The sequence below is a fragment of the Mesoplodon mirus genome (genome assembly GCF_964341445.2).
Source record: "Mesoplodon mirus genome assembly, chromosome: 1".
Classification (NCBI taxonomy): domain Eukaryota; kingdom Metazoa; phylum Chordata; class Mammalia; order Artiodactyla; family Ziphiidae; genus Mesoplodon; species Mesoplodon mirus.
Window position 1 is genome coordinate 6,257,717 of NC_138976.1, and position 16,087 is coordinate 6,273,803.

General features: G+C 41.9%; 1 protein-coding gene across 2 annotated transcripts in view; it reads right to left on the bottom strand.

Annotated features, from left to right (window-relative positions):
• Positions 1-16,087, bottom strand: part of GPR107 (G protein-coupled receptor 107) — a 70,286-nt gene extending 54,199 nt beyond the window's left edge. The window contains exon 1 of one of the 2 annotated variants that reach the window (XM_082610193.1): positions 15,756-16,087. In XM_082610193.1, coding sequence (XP_082466319.1) covers positions 15,756-15,896 — 141 coding nt within the window. In that variant the 5' untranslated portion in view covers positions 15,897-16,087. The remainder of the gene's footprint in view (positions 1-15,755) is intronic. The other variant, XM_082610192.1, reaches the window with a different exon arrangement.

Consider the following 16,087-nt stretch of genomic DNA (forward strand, 5'->3'; position numbering starts at 1 on the left):
TATATTCAGTAATATAGACAGCTGTGGGGCCTTTTCTTGCTCCCAAAGCTGAAGAAGACTCATCAGAAACTCATAATATAGCAACAATTTTGCAGAAGGAAACACACAATAGATTCGATTCATTCCAGTGTATCTGTAAGGGTCCCGGGGGCAGACTCGATGGCCTGTGGAATGTGGATTCCAGGAAAGGAGGAACAGTCATCCTCCCATGCTTCCTTCAAGTACAAGGCCTGGCATCCAGTAGGCACTCAAAACATGGAGGCGGGGGAGGGGGGCATGGAGGGAGGGAGAAGAGGCCAAAGCTGCTCCAAGAATACACTCATTCATATGAACCTTCTTAGGCGTTTTGGTGTAACCGGCTCCTCCCACTGCAGGACAACAGGAATAGCTGAACATTACTTGAAACTATCTCAAAATGGTGATTCCAATGTCAACTCAGTCAACAAATTTTAGGGCCAACGGAACAATGGTATTAGTGAGTACTTCTAAAGTTGAGGTTCCACAAAGACGCTTCACATTGTGTAAAGTCATGAGTTTTATATTGAGAATTATTTGCCCAAATGTTCACAGTTATTAAGTAGCTCCTAAATGCAAAGGCATTAGGCTAAGTACTTTTCTAAAACTCGGATTTGGTTCTTCCTCAAATCTGCATAGTCATTAATGATAGTGTTTGTTTCTTGCTCATATTTTAAAACTCTATCAGTTATTTCTTTCATTTTAAATAGAGCCATCTTACAACACACTGAGGAGCTCTGAAACCCCTAATTCTGTTCTTGGTCATCTCTGCTGACTTTCCTAGCAATTTGTTTCTTTGTGTGAGGGGTAATTTTTTATTTCTAGACTTGGAGCTCCTGGACTTCAGAGGTAGTGTAATTGCAAACACCAAACGCCTATGATGAGAGGCTAAGGACCAGATCTTCAGCAGAAAAATCAAACGGACTCCTCCCACTGCCGTTAGGAGGGTTCTATTTCCTAGCCCACTCCTTCATTCGAGGAACAGAGCTGTTGAGAGTCTGCTGTTGTGAGCCGAGGAGAGGGACACAGTCCCAGCGGCCCTACTGGCCTGCGTCTAGGGCTTTGGCTCCTGCCCTCCCTCACCAGCTGCTCAAAATCCAAGGCTCTGGGTCCAGATTTCTACACCTTGGGGCAGCCCTGGCTTGTGTTATTTTGCCACTGGGGTTTCAGCTCCTTCTCTCCCTCTCCCCTTGATCTGGCCCTGGGACTTTCCCTCCCCTTTCTAGGAGCCCAGCTATGCATTTGCTAGACTTCCTTCCATTTCCAGGTGGGATGGAGGAGCTTGCAGCAAACCAGCACTCCCAGGGAGAAAAAAAAAAAAGCCAGATAAGATAACTTAACTGTTATCTTCCAGAAGTCATCTGCTAGAAGACACTGGAGAGCTGCTAGACCACAAAAACCAGAAAAGCTAAAGCTCCCAGTCTTTCCTGGGACTCTACGAGAGATGAACCTCCACGGAACATGATTTGAGCGGGCATCTTCTCAGTTCTCCCGAAAGTGTGACAAGGCTACTACCATCCTAGACTCACAGGACAGAAATTAATTCAGCTACATATGATGGATCACTTTGGACATCAGGGCTTAATACCCCGGCAAAATCCACAGATGAGAAGGGCTACAGAGGGACAGTGAAGGAAAATGAAAAAATTCCTGCCCCACGCAAGGTGGATGGATCTCACAGACATAACACTAAGCAAAACAAGCCATATTCCCCATAGGTATAACAAATTCAAATTCAAACGTCGGGGGAAATACGCTAAGGCGATAGAGGTCAGGATGGTGGTTGGTTATTCTCGGTAGGGAGAGACTTCCCAGTCACTTGGGGGATGCGGCCTTTAGGAGCTTCTGGAAATGCTTGGTAACATTGTTGCTGGTTGCACAAGTACTCTTACACAGTGGAAATTCATTGAGCTGTATGCTTACAATGAGTATTTTCTTTAGCATGTATATTATACTTCAATAAGTTTAAATTTTGAAAGTATGTTTGTTCTAATTTATCCCGCATTTAGATGCTGTGTAGCAAAAATGGAAGCCTGTTAATTGATTTTTATCTTCACGTAGTCCACCACAATGTCTATTTTCTAGGTTTTGGGGGGAAAATGTTTCAATTGTAACCTTATAACAGTGATTTTTTTCCATACAAACTTTATATTCCTTTACTGTTTTTTTTTCCACTTTTGTATAGCATTTCACTTGATAATACAATGCCATTAAAAACATGTTTTTGAAGAATATTTTAAACAATCACAACAGCATCACAACTCCCTGTTTTCAGCACTTACCAAGAACTGGGTTATGTGCCAAGGGCTTTCCTATGATGTCTAATCCTCACTCAGCCCAGTGTGGTTAAAAGCAGTATCCCCATGACAGGGATGAAGACACAAGTTCAGAGATGAAACGCTACCCAAGACTATGGACACTCTAAGTGGTAAAGCTGGGATTTCAACACAGATCTGACATGAAAGCCATTTTCACACCACTATCCCCTAATACTGGAAAGTAATAACAATATAATATTAAATGCAGGTTGGAGTACCTAGAAGAAATGGACAAATTCCTAGAAACATATAACTTACCAAGACTCAATCTGAAGAAACAGAAAATCTGAATAAGGAGACTGAATCAGTATTCAAACAGTTAAGGAAAAATTAACACCAGTGTTTCTCAAACTCTTCCAAAAAATTGAAGAGGAGGGAACACTTCCAAACTTATTCTACAAGGCCAGAATCATCCTGACACCAAGCCTATAAGGACACTACAAGAAAAGAAAATTACAAGTCAATATCCCTGATGAACAAAGATGCAAAAATCCTCAACAAGATACTAGCAAACCAAATTCAACAGCACATTAAAAGGCTCATACACCATGATCAAGTAAAATTTATCCCTGGGATGCAAGGATGGTTCAACATATGTAAATCAATAAATGTGATACACCACATTAACAAAGTGAAGGAAAAAATCCTATGATTATCTCAGTAAATGCAGAAAAGGCATTTGACAAATACAACATCCCTTCATGATAAAGATGCTCAACAGATCAGGTATGGAAGGAATGTACCTCAGCATGATACAGGCTGTAATATGACAAGTCCACAGCTAACATCATACTCAACAGTGAAAAAATGTAAACATTCCCCCTAAGATCAGGAACAAGGCAAGGATGCCTACTCTCACCATTCAACACAGTACTAGAAGTTCTAGCCAGAGCAATCAGACAAGAAAAAGAAATAACAGGTATCCAAATCGGAAAGGGCAAAGTAAAATTGTCTCTGTTCAGAGATGACATGATCTTATATATAGAAAACACTAAAGACTCCTCCAAGAAACTATTAAAACTAATAAATTCATGTGACTTCCCTGGTGGTGCAGTGGTTAAGACTCTGCACTTCCAATGCAGGAGGCCTGGGTTCAAATCATTGTCAGGGAACTAGACCCCACAAGCATGCTGCAACTAAGAGTTCCCATGCCACAACTAAGGAGCCCACCAGCCGCAACTAAGACCCGGCACAACCAAATAAATAAATAAATAAAATATTTTTAAAAACCTAATAAACAAATTCAGTAAAGTTGCAAGACAAAATCAACATACAAAAATTAGTGGCATTTCTTATACAATAACGAAATATCTGAAAGAGAAATAAAGAAAACAATTCTACTTTCAATAGCATAAAAAAAACAACAGGGACCTCCCTGGTGGTCCAGCGGGTAAGACTCTGCACTCCCAATGCAGGGGGCCCAGGTTTGATCCCTGATCAGGGAACTAGATCCCACATGAATGTCACAACTAAAATTTCACATGCTGCAACTAAGAAGTCCGCAGGTCACAACTAAAGATCCTGCATGCCACAACGAAGATCCCACATGCTGCAACTAAGACCCACTGCAGCCTAAATAAATAAATATTAAAAAAAAAACTTTGGAATGAATTTTACCAAGGAGAAGAAAGAACTATAAACTGAAAACGACAAAAACAATGATGAAAGAAATTAAAGAAGATACAAATAAATGGAGACATAAGCTGTATTCATGGATTGGAAGAATTAACATTGTTAAAATGTCCATTCTATCCATATCATTCAGTGTAATCCCTATCAAAATTCCAGTGGCATTTTTCACAGAACTAGAACAATCCTAAATTCACATGGTACCACAAAGACCTTAAAGCAATCTTGAGGAACAAGAGCAAAGCTGAAGGCATCACACTGACTGATTTCAAAATGTATTACAAAGTTATAGTAATCAAAATAGTATGGTACTAGCATAAAGACATATAGACCAATGGAAGAGAATATAGAGCCCAGAAATAAATCCACTCATTTATGTTCAACTGATCTTTGACAAAGCTCCCAAGAACACGCAGTGGGGAAAGTATAGTCTCTTCAATAAATAGTGTTGGGAAAACTGTATATCCACATGCAGAAGAATGAAACTGGACCCTTTTCTCACACCATATAAAAAATCAGCTCAAAATGGATTAATGACTTAAATGTGAGACCTGAAACTGTAAAACTACTACAAGAAAACATAGGAAAACAGCTTTTTTTTTTTTTTTTTTTTTTGCGGTACGCAGGCCTCGCACTGTTGCGGCCTCTTCCGTTGCGAAGCACAGGCTCTGGACGCGCAGGCTCAGCGGCCATGGCTCACGGGCCCAGCCGCTCCGCGGCACGTGGGATCCTCCAGGACCAGGGCACGAACCCGCGTCCCCTGCGTCGGCAGGCGGACTCTCAACCACTGCGCCACCAGGGAAGCCCGAAAACAGCTTCTTAACAATGGTCTGGGCAATAACTTTTTGGATAGAAACCAAAAGCACAGGCAACAAAAGAAAAATAGACAAATGTGACTACATCAAACAAAAAAGCTTCTGCACAGCAAAGAAAACAATCAACAGAGTGAAGAGACAACCTATGGAATGAGGAAAAATATTTGCAAGCCATGTATCTGATAAGGGGTTAATGTCCAAAATACACAGGGAACTAGAACAACTCAATAGCAAGAAAACAAATATCCTGATTTAAAAATGGATAAAGGTGGCTTCCCTGGTGGCACAGTGCTTAAGAATCTGCCTGCCAATGCAGGGGACACGGGTTCAAGCCCTGGCCCGGGAAGATCCCATATGCTGCGCAGCAACTAAGTCCATGAGCCACAACTACTGAAGCCCGCGTGCCACAACTACTGAAGCCTGCGCACCTAGAGCCTGTGCTCTGCAACAAGAGAAGCCACGGGCTTCCCTGGTGGCGCAGTGGTTGAGAGTCCGCCTGTCGATGCAGGGGACACGGGTTCGTGCCCCGGTCCGGGAAGATCCCACATGCTGCGGAGCGGCTGGGCCCGCGAGCCATGGCTGCTGGGCCTGCGCGTCCGTAACCTGTGCTCCGCAACGGGAGAGGCCACAGCAGTGAGAGGTTCGCGTACAGCAAAAAAAAAAAAAAAAAAAAAAAAAAGAGAGAAGCCACGAGGATGAGAAGCCTGCTCACCACAACTAGAGAAAGCCCGCGCCCAGTAACAAGACACAACACAGCCAAAAATAAATAAATAAATATTTTTTAAAAAGGATAAAGGATCTGAATAGACATTTCTCAAAAGAAGACACAAAAGGTGCTCAATATCACTAATCATCAGGGAAATGTAAATTAAAGCCACAATGAAACATCACCTCACACATGTTAGAATGGCTATTATCAGAAAGTCAAAAGACTACAAGTGTTGATGAGGGAGTGGAGACAAGGGAACTCTTGTACACTGTTGGTGGGAATGTAAATTAGAAGAGTCATTATGGAAAACGGTATGAAGGTTCCTCAAAAAATTAAAATTAGAACTCTAGGGAATTCCCTGGCAGTCCAGTGGTTAGGACTCACTGTTTTCAATGCCGTGGCCCAGGTTCAATCCCTGGTCGGGGAACTAAGATTCCATAAGACGCGGGTGCGGCCAAAAAAAAAAAACTCTATATGATCCAGCAATCCCACTTCTGGGTATAAATCCAAAGGAAGTAAAATCACTCTCTTGAAGAGATAGCTGTAACATTAGTCACAATAGCCAAGATATGGAAACAACCTGAGTAGCTGTCAGCAGATAAATGGATGAAGAAAATGTGTTTATGTATGGACTATTTTTCGGCCTTAAAAAAGAAGGAAACCTTGTCATCTGCAACAACACAGATGAACCTGGAAGATATTACGCTAAGTTAAATAAGCCAGACACACAAAGACAAATACTGCACAGTCTCACTTATATGTGGAACCTAAAAAAGTTGAATTCTAAGAAGCAAAGAGCAGAATGGTGGTTACCAAGGCTGGGGGTAGAGGGAAATGGAAAGATGTTGGTCAAAGGGTACAAAGTTTCAGATACGCAGGATGAGTAAGTTCTGCAGATTTAATGTACAACGTGGTGACTACAGTTAACAATACTGTATACTTGGGGCTTCCCTGGTGGTACAGTGGTTAAGAATCCGCCTGCCAATGCAGAGGACACGGGTTCGAGCCCTGGTCTGGGAAGATCCCATGTGCCACGGAGGAACTAAGCCCGTGAGCCACAACTACTGAGCCCACGTGCCACAATTACTGAAGCCCACACACTCTAGGGCCTGTGCTCCACAACAAGGGAAGCCACTGCAATGAGAGGCCCATGCACCACGACGAAAGTAGCCCCCGCTCACCGCAACTAGAGAAAGCCCGCACGCAGCAACAAAGACCCAACCAGCAACAAAGACCCAACGCAGCCAAAAATAAATAAATAAATAGATAAATTTATTTTTTAAAAAAATACTGTATACTTGAAATCTAAGAGAGTAAATCTTAACTATTCACACACATACATACAATTTTTATTTGACAATTATATCTCAATAAAGCTAAAAAAATATTAAATGCAAAGAACAGAAACAAACTATATACAGTTAAGAGTTAAATTTGTTTTAAAAAATTAAAAGGTATATATATTTACAATTATTTATAAAGGATTTGAAAGAAATTCATCAAACCATGAAAAGGTTAGTACCAGTGGGATGGTGGGTAGCAATTTTTTCTTTATACTTTTCTATATTTTCTAAATTTCTAACAAAGACCATGTGTTAATCTGTAATTACAAAAAAAAAAATCAATCGTTATTTCTAAGTATTACCATTTGCCAGTAATAACTGCAGGACCCTCGCCTAACCTAACCTCTGACACTCCATTTTAAGCTATCATGTCACCATATCAAATAAGATACGTATGGAAGTGACTTTGTAAACTGTATTTCACTATACAAATCAGAGACACAAACTTTGAGATTGAAAGTAACCAGGAAGGTCAAACATTTTAACCACTCATTCAACTTGGATTTAATTCAATGTAAATAAACCAATATTTACAAAACACCCCTAAGGGCTGAGGCCCAAGAAGTGATAAATACTCAGTCTCAAAAAAAATCTCCAACAGCCAGGCCTAACTGTCCAGGAACAAGGAAACCTCTCCTTCTACCAAGAGGAAGCCAGAGATCTGGGGGCCCTGGGATGAACATCCCGCCCACTGTAAGTGCTACAGCCAGAGTGCTACAGGCAACATCTGGGGATGGGGTGTGAGAGGGGAAGAGAGAAGCCTCAGCACTCACATCTGTCCCTCCAGATACTCTCCCACGTAAGAGGCAGCAATGTCAGTGTCTTGGCAGAGTGACAAAGTAAAAGGAGGCAAGGCAAGGAGTTGCCAAAGTGGGGTGAAGATGACAATATCTGACACAAGCAATGAAGATTTAATTACATTTTCAAAGCCCACTCAATCATTTCCATTAGCACTGAACCAGCAGTAAGGTTTGTCTGTTTCTCCAAGGATCACAGAGATCGCAAACATTTGACCTTATACCCAGTACTGTGTTAGGAAGAACTCTATCACCATTCACTCTTATTACAATACTATAAGACAGGTGTTGTTATGCCCATTTTACACATGAGGCTCAGAGTGGTAAAACTTGCTTAAAATCGTAATGTTAGTAGGTGGCAAAGCCAGTATTCTAACTCAGGTTTGTTTAAAACCCAAACCTGTGCTCTTATCCATCTCATACTTTTTACAGGGACTCCCCTGGTGGTCCAGTGGTAAAGAATCTGTCTTCCAATGCAGGAGATGTGGGTTCAATCCCTAGTCGGGGAACTAAGATCCCACATGCCGCGTGGTGCAGCCGAAAAAGAAAAAAAGAAAATTAATACTTTTTACAACCAAATAAATGGTTATCTTTTGTTTGTTTTAAAATTATTTTATTATAGAAAATTTCAAGCCATCAACTGTGATCAATTTTGTTCCCTTACATTCCTCCCCATATAGGGGAGGAATAAAAAAATAACCATAAAAACAAGTTATATTCCTAATCACAGTAAACTGCTTATCAAGTTAATTAAATGAATTTGTTCACTCATGAGAAGTCAAGGCTACCAGAACATAAACAAAATACAGGACTGTTCCCAGGTACATATTTATATGGTTGACTGTAAAAACTTATACTTTTTCGTGGCCTTCCTTAGCAGATTTATGTTATCTGAAGTTGGTGGAAACATAATTGGCCCACAGTTATAATCTCAAAAGTACTAGTTCAAACAAAGACATAAGCATTAGTTTGATGATGAAGATGAAGCCATCTGAATTAATGTATACTTAATTTATCATAGAGGATCTCAGAAAAAAATGCAGCATCAGATTATTCTGGATTATTTCAGATTATTCTGAAAGGTTTTTTGGTAAATTTATTTATTTATTTATTTATTTATTTATTTATTTATTTATGCATGCTGTGCCGGGTCTTAGTTGCAGCACGCCAGATCTTAGTTGCAGCATGCATGCAGGATCTAGTTCCCCGACCAGGGATCCAACCTGGGCCCCCTGCATTGGGAGTGCAGAGTCTTACCCACTGGACCACCAAGGAAGTCCCCTGAAAGGTTTGTTCTTATCTGCAATAAACTACTTTGTAAAATTAAAACTTTAAGATTATTGAAATTCTAAGCCAAATATTTACCCAAAAAGTTTATTTAAAATGTGAAGTTTTGGGGCTTCCCTAGTGGCGCAGTGGTTAGGAATCCACCTGCCAATGCAGGGGACATGGGTTTGAGCCCTGGTCCGGGAAGATCCCACATGCTGCGGAGCAACTAAGCCCGTGTGCCACAACTACTGAGCCTGTGCTCTAGAGCCCGCAAGCCACAACTACTGAGCCCGCGTGCCGCAACTACTGAAGTCCATGCGCCTAGAGCCCGTGCTCCGCAACAAGAGAAGCCACCGCAATGAGAAGCCCGTGCACTGCAACAAAGAGTAGCTCCCGCTCGCCACAACTAGAGAAAGCCCACGTGCAGTAATGAAGACACAACACAGCCAAAAATAAAAATAAATTAAATTAATAAATTTATTTTTTAAAAGGTTTTGGGTCTTAATTATGGGTGCAATTTTTTTTCTCTTCTTCATGTTTTCTGTTTGCATGCAACTTTATTTTTCCTACCACAAATGCTTTACCAGCATTTAAAGCATTTTTTAAATGCTTACCATTTAAGAACATATATACACTGAAAAGTATACTCTTACTGAAATAAGTTTTCCTAAAATTTCTGGTCTACAGAGAAGATCTGAAATTAAAAGCCAGCAGGGGGCTAATAAACATGCTGAGATCCTGAACCTCACCAACAGTCAACTTAAAACAAGATGTCACCTTTTCCCCATCAGGCTGGCATAAGCTAAGACATAATGTGCTGTGGAGTATGTGGGTAAACGAACACTCTGAACATGGTCATACTCTACTTGTGGAGTGTAAATTGATAAAACCTTCATAGAGGGCTATTTGGTACCTTTCCTAGGAATCTACTCCACAGAAATACACAAAGATATATGACAAGAATATTCATAGCAGCTTTGTTTATAATAGCTAAAATCAAGCAATAAAAATACACTATAAATTTCCATCAACAAAAGAATGATTTTTAGAAATGGTGAGTCCCTCTTACAATGAAGTATTATTGCAATAGTGAAACAGAAGGAAGTAGACCCATATATACGCTTACATTTTTTAAATATCCACAACTAATAAATGAAAAAGTTCATTCATTCAACAAGTATTTATTGCGTACCTACGGGCACTGCTCTAGGTTTTGAGAACAAAACACTGAAAAATGAACAAACAGGCCTCTCTCACTGAGCTTACATTCTAGTAGAGACAGACAGATAAGAACAAATAAACAGTATAAGACTTCGTCTGCTCAATGGTGATGAGCGCTACAGAGAAATACAGCAGGGAAGGGAGAGGAGGAGGGCGCGCAGCACTGCCACCTAAGCGAGGCTGGTCAGAGAAAGCTTCACTGGAAGGCATCTTTGAACAGGGACTGAGAGGAGCTGGGCATCAGCCTGCAGGCGTAAAGAGGAAGGGCACTTGGGCCTCGGCACCCAGGAGTGCCACCCTCTGGTGAACCTCTGCTTTGTGGACGGAGGACTGCAAGAGGCCAGGATGGCTGGACATTGGCTTAGAAATCATCGAAGAGCTCTGCACACACCCTGACCTGACTTAGATGTTATAAAGTGATTACACCAAAAAACGAAAAGAAAGAAACATACGTGTGGGGAATGTGTATATGAAGACCTTAATGTGGAAGGGACACACCAAATGGTACGAGTGGTTAACTTGGAAGAATCCAACTAAGGGGATGGGGAACAGGAAGGACTATGACTCATAATAGAAAAGCTCTTAGGTCACCAAAAAGCAAACTTACTTGTCATATAATAAATGCTATTTGACTCCTTCAAATGTTTTACGAAAGGTAATTATAACTTCTGTTGTTCTAATCTACACTTTATCCAAGCAAAAAAATTTTTGGTTGTCTGTAAACTATGCCTCTGAAAATGAAGTACTGTATTCAAAAAAATCATTTTTATTTGACTTCAAGAGTGAATAGGATAGTTTTTGTAATCAAATTTAATTTTTAAAAATTACAAATGGGGGGGGGGAAGCTTCCCTGGCGGCGCAGTGGTTGAGAGTCCGCCTGCCGATGCAGGGGACATGGATTCGTGCCCCGGTCCGGGAAGATCCCACATGCCGCGGAGCGCCTAGGCCCGTGAGCCATGGCCACTGAGCCTGCGCGTCCGGAGCCTGTGCTCCGCAATGGGAGAGGCCACAACAGTGAGAGGCCCGCATACCGCAAAAAAAAAAAAAAAATACAAATGGGGAATTTCCTGGCGGTCCAGTGGATAGGACTCTGTGCTTCCACCGCAGGGGGCCCGGGTTAGATCCCTGGTCAGGGAACTACGATCCCACATGCTGTGGCCAAAAAAACCAAAGACAACTATATTAGGGAAAAAAGAATCAAAGCTCTCCCCTGCCCCCAAGTCACTACTATTTCACCACCTTGTGAAAACTATTCAGAATATGGAGATTTCCCTCTAATCTCTGTTCTATTTTAATATCATTTATTTTGAATTATAAAACTTGCACATGCTCTCAGAAAATGTAATTGGAAAAGTACAGAAAAGTAGCTGCAACCTTACCACTCAGCTATAAACTAATAATAATAGTTTGGTGTTTTCCTTTTACATCTAAGAATACTTAAAACACATTTTTCAGTCATTGTAGCTTTTCAGTGGTACTAACCAAACAAAACAGAAAAAGTACAGAGCCATAATCTATCATCTTGCTGTTTGGTGGCATCTATAACAAGATCAGCCACGTACTAAGCACTCACAAGCCCACCACCCAGGTGCAAAGAATTTCTATTTTTATAAACACTGGCAACCATACTTTTTCCAGTACTAAGCACTCATTTTAGAAAAACTGGAACACAGACACACATTCATTTCCTCATTCAACATACTCTTCCTGAATCCTCATCTGTGTCAGGCCCTGCGCAATCAATGGTCAGCGAGACAAGCGAGCCCTTGCCCTCAGAAGACTCACAATACCCCTCGCTGTAGAACAGTAAAAGGAATAGCGACAAATACCCAACTACCCACTCCCCACAATTACCAAATGTCTGTATTGTAGTTGCTTCAGAGCCACAGGAAGGGAGGGCAGGAAGGAGGAAAAGAACAGAACTTCATTGACAAAGTGAAGCGCCTTTGTACCTCTACTGAATCCTATTCCCCTCCACCATCGCTTCCCAAGCTCATGAATTGGTTAAGTGCGCTTCTATTTTTCACTGGACGTATCCATAACCATAAACATCATATAGCATTGCTATGTTTTTAAAATTTGGATAAACTGTGTCCCAATGTATGTGTATGTCTGGCAACTTGCATTTTCAGACAACACTGTATTCTTTGAGCGCCTAACTGTGCTGATACACTGAATATGCTCTAGTTCCTCACTTTATCTGCTTGTGTTCCATCATTATGTACATCACAGCATATCCATTTCCCCAAAGCATTACTTGTGCATTTAGGTTAATTCCCAATCTTCTGCTGTGACAATGCTGTTATGAACATTCCCTGTACATATCTTATGCATTATGTGTGTGGGGATTGAGGGTATATATATCTAGATGGCACATTTTCAATTTTACTAGAAATTGCCAAATGGATCCCCAAAGTATATGAAAGTTTCCTTACAGCCTTACTGAAACTTGATGTCATCAAACATTTCATTTTTCCCAGTTTTGGGGAAAATCAAGGCTGATGTTGACTGAATTTGCATTTCCTGGTACTTCATGAGTAAGAGCACCTCATCTAGGTTTATCAGCCATTTGGGATTTTCTTCTGTGAAATGCTTTTTTAAAAATATCGTATGTCCGGGCTTCCCTGGTGGCGCAGTGGTTAAGAATCTGCCTGCCAATGCAGAGGACAAGGGTTCGAGCCCCGGTCCGGGAAGATCCCACATGCTGCGGAGCAACTAAGCCCGTGTGCCACAACTACTGAGCCTGCGCTCTAGAGCCTGCGAGCCACAACTACTCAGCCCACGTGCCACAACTACCGAAGCCTGCGAGCCTAGAGCCTGTGCTCTGCAACAAGAGGAGCCACCGCAATGAGAAGCCCGCGCACCGCAACGAAGAGTAGCCCCCGCTCTGATTTTTAAAAAGTTTAAATCCATTTATGACCAATGGAAATGTGAACCTGATTTGGTATTTCATGATATTAAAGATTAACTTTTTTCTTTGTTATAATGGCACTGTAGTTATATTTTTGAAAGAGTCCCTGTTTCTTATAGGTACATACTGAAATATTTATGGATCAAACAACATGATGACTTTGATTCACTCTAAAATAACATAAGAAGTACTAATGTTGGCACAATACGTAGAAAGGAGAACCCTCACAGATTCTGGTGGGACTGTAAATGGTATAGTCACTTTGAAAGTGCTTTGGCAGTTTCTTTAGAAGTTAAATACCATATGACCCAGCAATTCTACTCCATTCCTAGCTATCACCCCCCAAAATGAAAACATATGTCCCCACAAAGACTTGCATGTGAATGTTTGCAGCAATATTATTCACAATAGCCAAAAAATGTCCATTACTGGTGAATGGCTGAGCATAACGTGGGATATGCATACAATGGAATAGTAGTCAGCCATTGAAAGGAATGAATTACTAATACACAGTACAACATGTATGAACCTCAACAACATAAATAAAAGAAGCCACACACAAAAGATCACATACTGTGTGATTCCATTTACATGAAATATCTAGAAAGGGCAAATCTACAGAGACAGAAAGTAGATTAGTGGTTGTCTGGGGCTGGAGGTGGGAATAGGAATTAACTGTAAACCAACACAAGGATCTTACAGAGGTGATGGAAACGTTCTATGGCTGAACAGTGGTGATAGATGCACAACTCAGTAAATTTACTAACAATCACTGAATCGTACACTTAAAATGGGTGAATTTTAATGAATATAAACTATGCCTCAATAAATTTGTTTCAAAAAGTTAAGGAATCTAAAGAAGGAACAAAAGAGAAGAAATTGGAGAAGACTGAGAAAACCAGAAGAATGATGGAAAATGTAGCATGGGATGAGAAAACTGAGTAAAAAATGAAAAGACTTGTTTCTAATTAAAAACTAAAGAATGCAAGTGAGAAGTGATTTGTGTGGGGAAGGGGAGGAATTAGCCACTGGTTAATGGTTACTGAGGCTGGGTGACAGCTACATGGGAGTTCACTATACTATTCTGTCTATTTGGTGTATGGTTGAAATTCTCCTATTTCTCTCAGTCTCAAGCAAAAGAAGATAATCTAATGTTGCTGCTCTGACAGGCTCTCTTCAGGTGATTTCCATTTCCTTGGGCAAAACGACATACTGTTTAAGAGAAAAGGAGCAACTACAGTATTGACTATGGAAAGGGCACCACAGTACTTGAGAAACAATTACAAAGGTTAAAAATATTAATTAATTTAGCACAATATGGAGAAACCAATCACCAGAATTACACCAACTCGGATTGCTTCTACCACTGAGGACAGTATACTTTTTCCTCTATACCAATATGGTCAGTATTTATTTACCTACTGATGCTGGCCATCCGACACTTTAATTTTAGAAATGCCCAAAGCCAAGAGACATGATCCAGTGTGTCCTAGTATTAGCTTTGTCTCTAATTTATAAACTACATAAACTCAGTTGCATGACTTCATCTAAGACTCATGATCCCAAACTATAAAGTGAAAGAATTTTAGAAGTTCATCTCTTGGAGTCGTAAACCTGGGGACTAGGGCCTATGGATAAGCTTCCGCAGAATTATAAAGCCCTAGAAATTCCAAGAAAGTTTTGCCTACATTTCTACCTGCATTTTCTGGGGACAGATTCAATACCTTTCAGCAGATTCTCAAAAGGAGCCAAGACTCACTTGGCTTCCTGCGGTTGAGAACCATTTTAATCAGGACACATTTTATTTACAAACAACTGACAGCCAGGGTATGGAGTATGGGTCTGGCCAGGTTTTTTAATCCAGATTCTGTATTCTTTAAACTGTACATTCACAAAATACAATGCTTTGTTAAAAGTACTGTTTTAATAAAGCAAACTTTCTACAATCCCACACTTCTAAGAAAATTGTATATTATGAAAACAATGCACAAGGCTTTGAGTCATAACGATTTATTTTTCAACTTTCCAGATATATTAACCTGCTGAATCGCCTGGAGGCATGTTTTGAGTTATAAAGCAAGGATCCAGGGGATCATTCTAGGCCTATCATAAATCTCTTCCCTAGACAGACAATGACAGGAGCGAGAGATAAAAAGGCAGGCCCTCTAATTAGAAACATATTTTAAATGTTGGGTTTAAATTTCCGGTCACGTATTTCAAGCGAGATTTGAAATGAAATTCCTCCTGGAGATTCCCGCTTTGATCAGTCCAGAGTGCGCCCGAAGCCGAACGAGGAAATTGAGGCAAAGGTTCTGCCAAGTACAAGGGCATGGACAAGTGGAGACCGCGGACAAGCGAAGTGGGAAATAAAAGTTGGAGGTGAGAAGGGAGGAGGAAAAGCAGGTTGCTGTCGGCAAGGAAGCTAGGGAAACCAGCAGGGACTGCCAGCGCGGCCTCCGGAGTCCTTCGGGGTTACGCCGCAGTTCAGCCCCTTCCCCTCTCTCAGCTCGAATCTTCCTGCCCTTTCCAGACAGACCGAGGCCTCCCGCCATTCCCACAGTTCCCAACATACCCATCTCGGAGGGAGGCCGCGCCCGGGAAAAAAGGCGGGAACCCAAAAGCTCACAAACATCCCCCCCTCCTCTGGGCCAAAGTTGCCCCCAGCCCCCGGAAGCGGCCGCGGCCTCCGGCCCCCGGCCCGCTCCTACCCGGCCCCGGTCAGCCTTACCTTGAGCGCCAGGTGGTGGACGCGGCCCAGGCCAGGCTCGGCCAGCAGCTGAAGCAGCCCCAGTAGTGGAAACAGCCGAAGGCCGGCGGCCAGCCGAGGACTGCGGGAGCCCGAGGAGCCGACGGGCGCCGGGGCGGCCATATTTGTTCCAGCATCACCAGCCGCTTCCTCTCCCGCCCACTTCCGGGGGGTTAAAGGACGGCGGCCGCCGGAAGGGCCGGGAAGGGGGGGTTAGGGGCTCCGCGGACAGCGACGCGGGGACTGCGGCCTTTTTCCTGGAGTGTGGGGCTCGGGAAGTCGCCGAGAGGCCTAAGCCGGCCACTTCGAGGCCG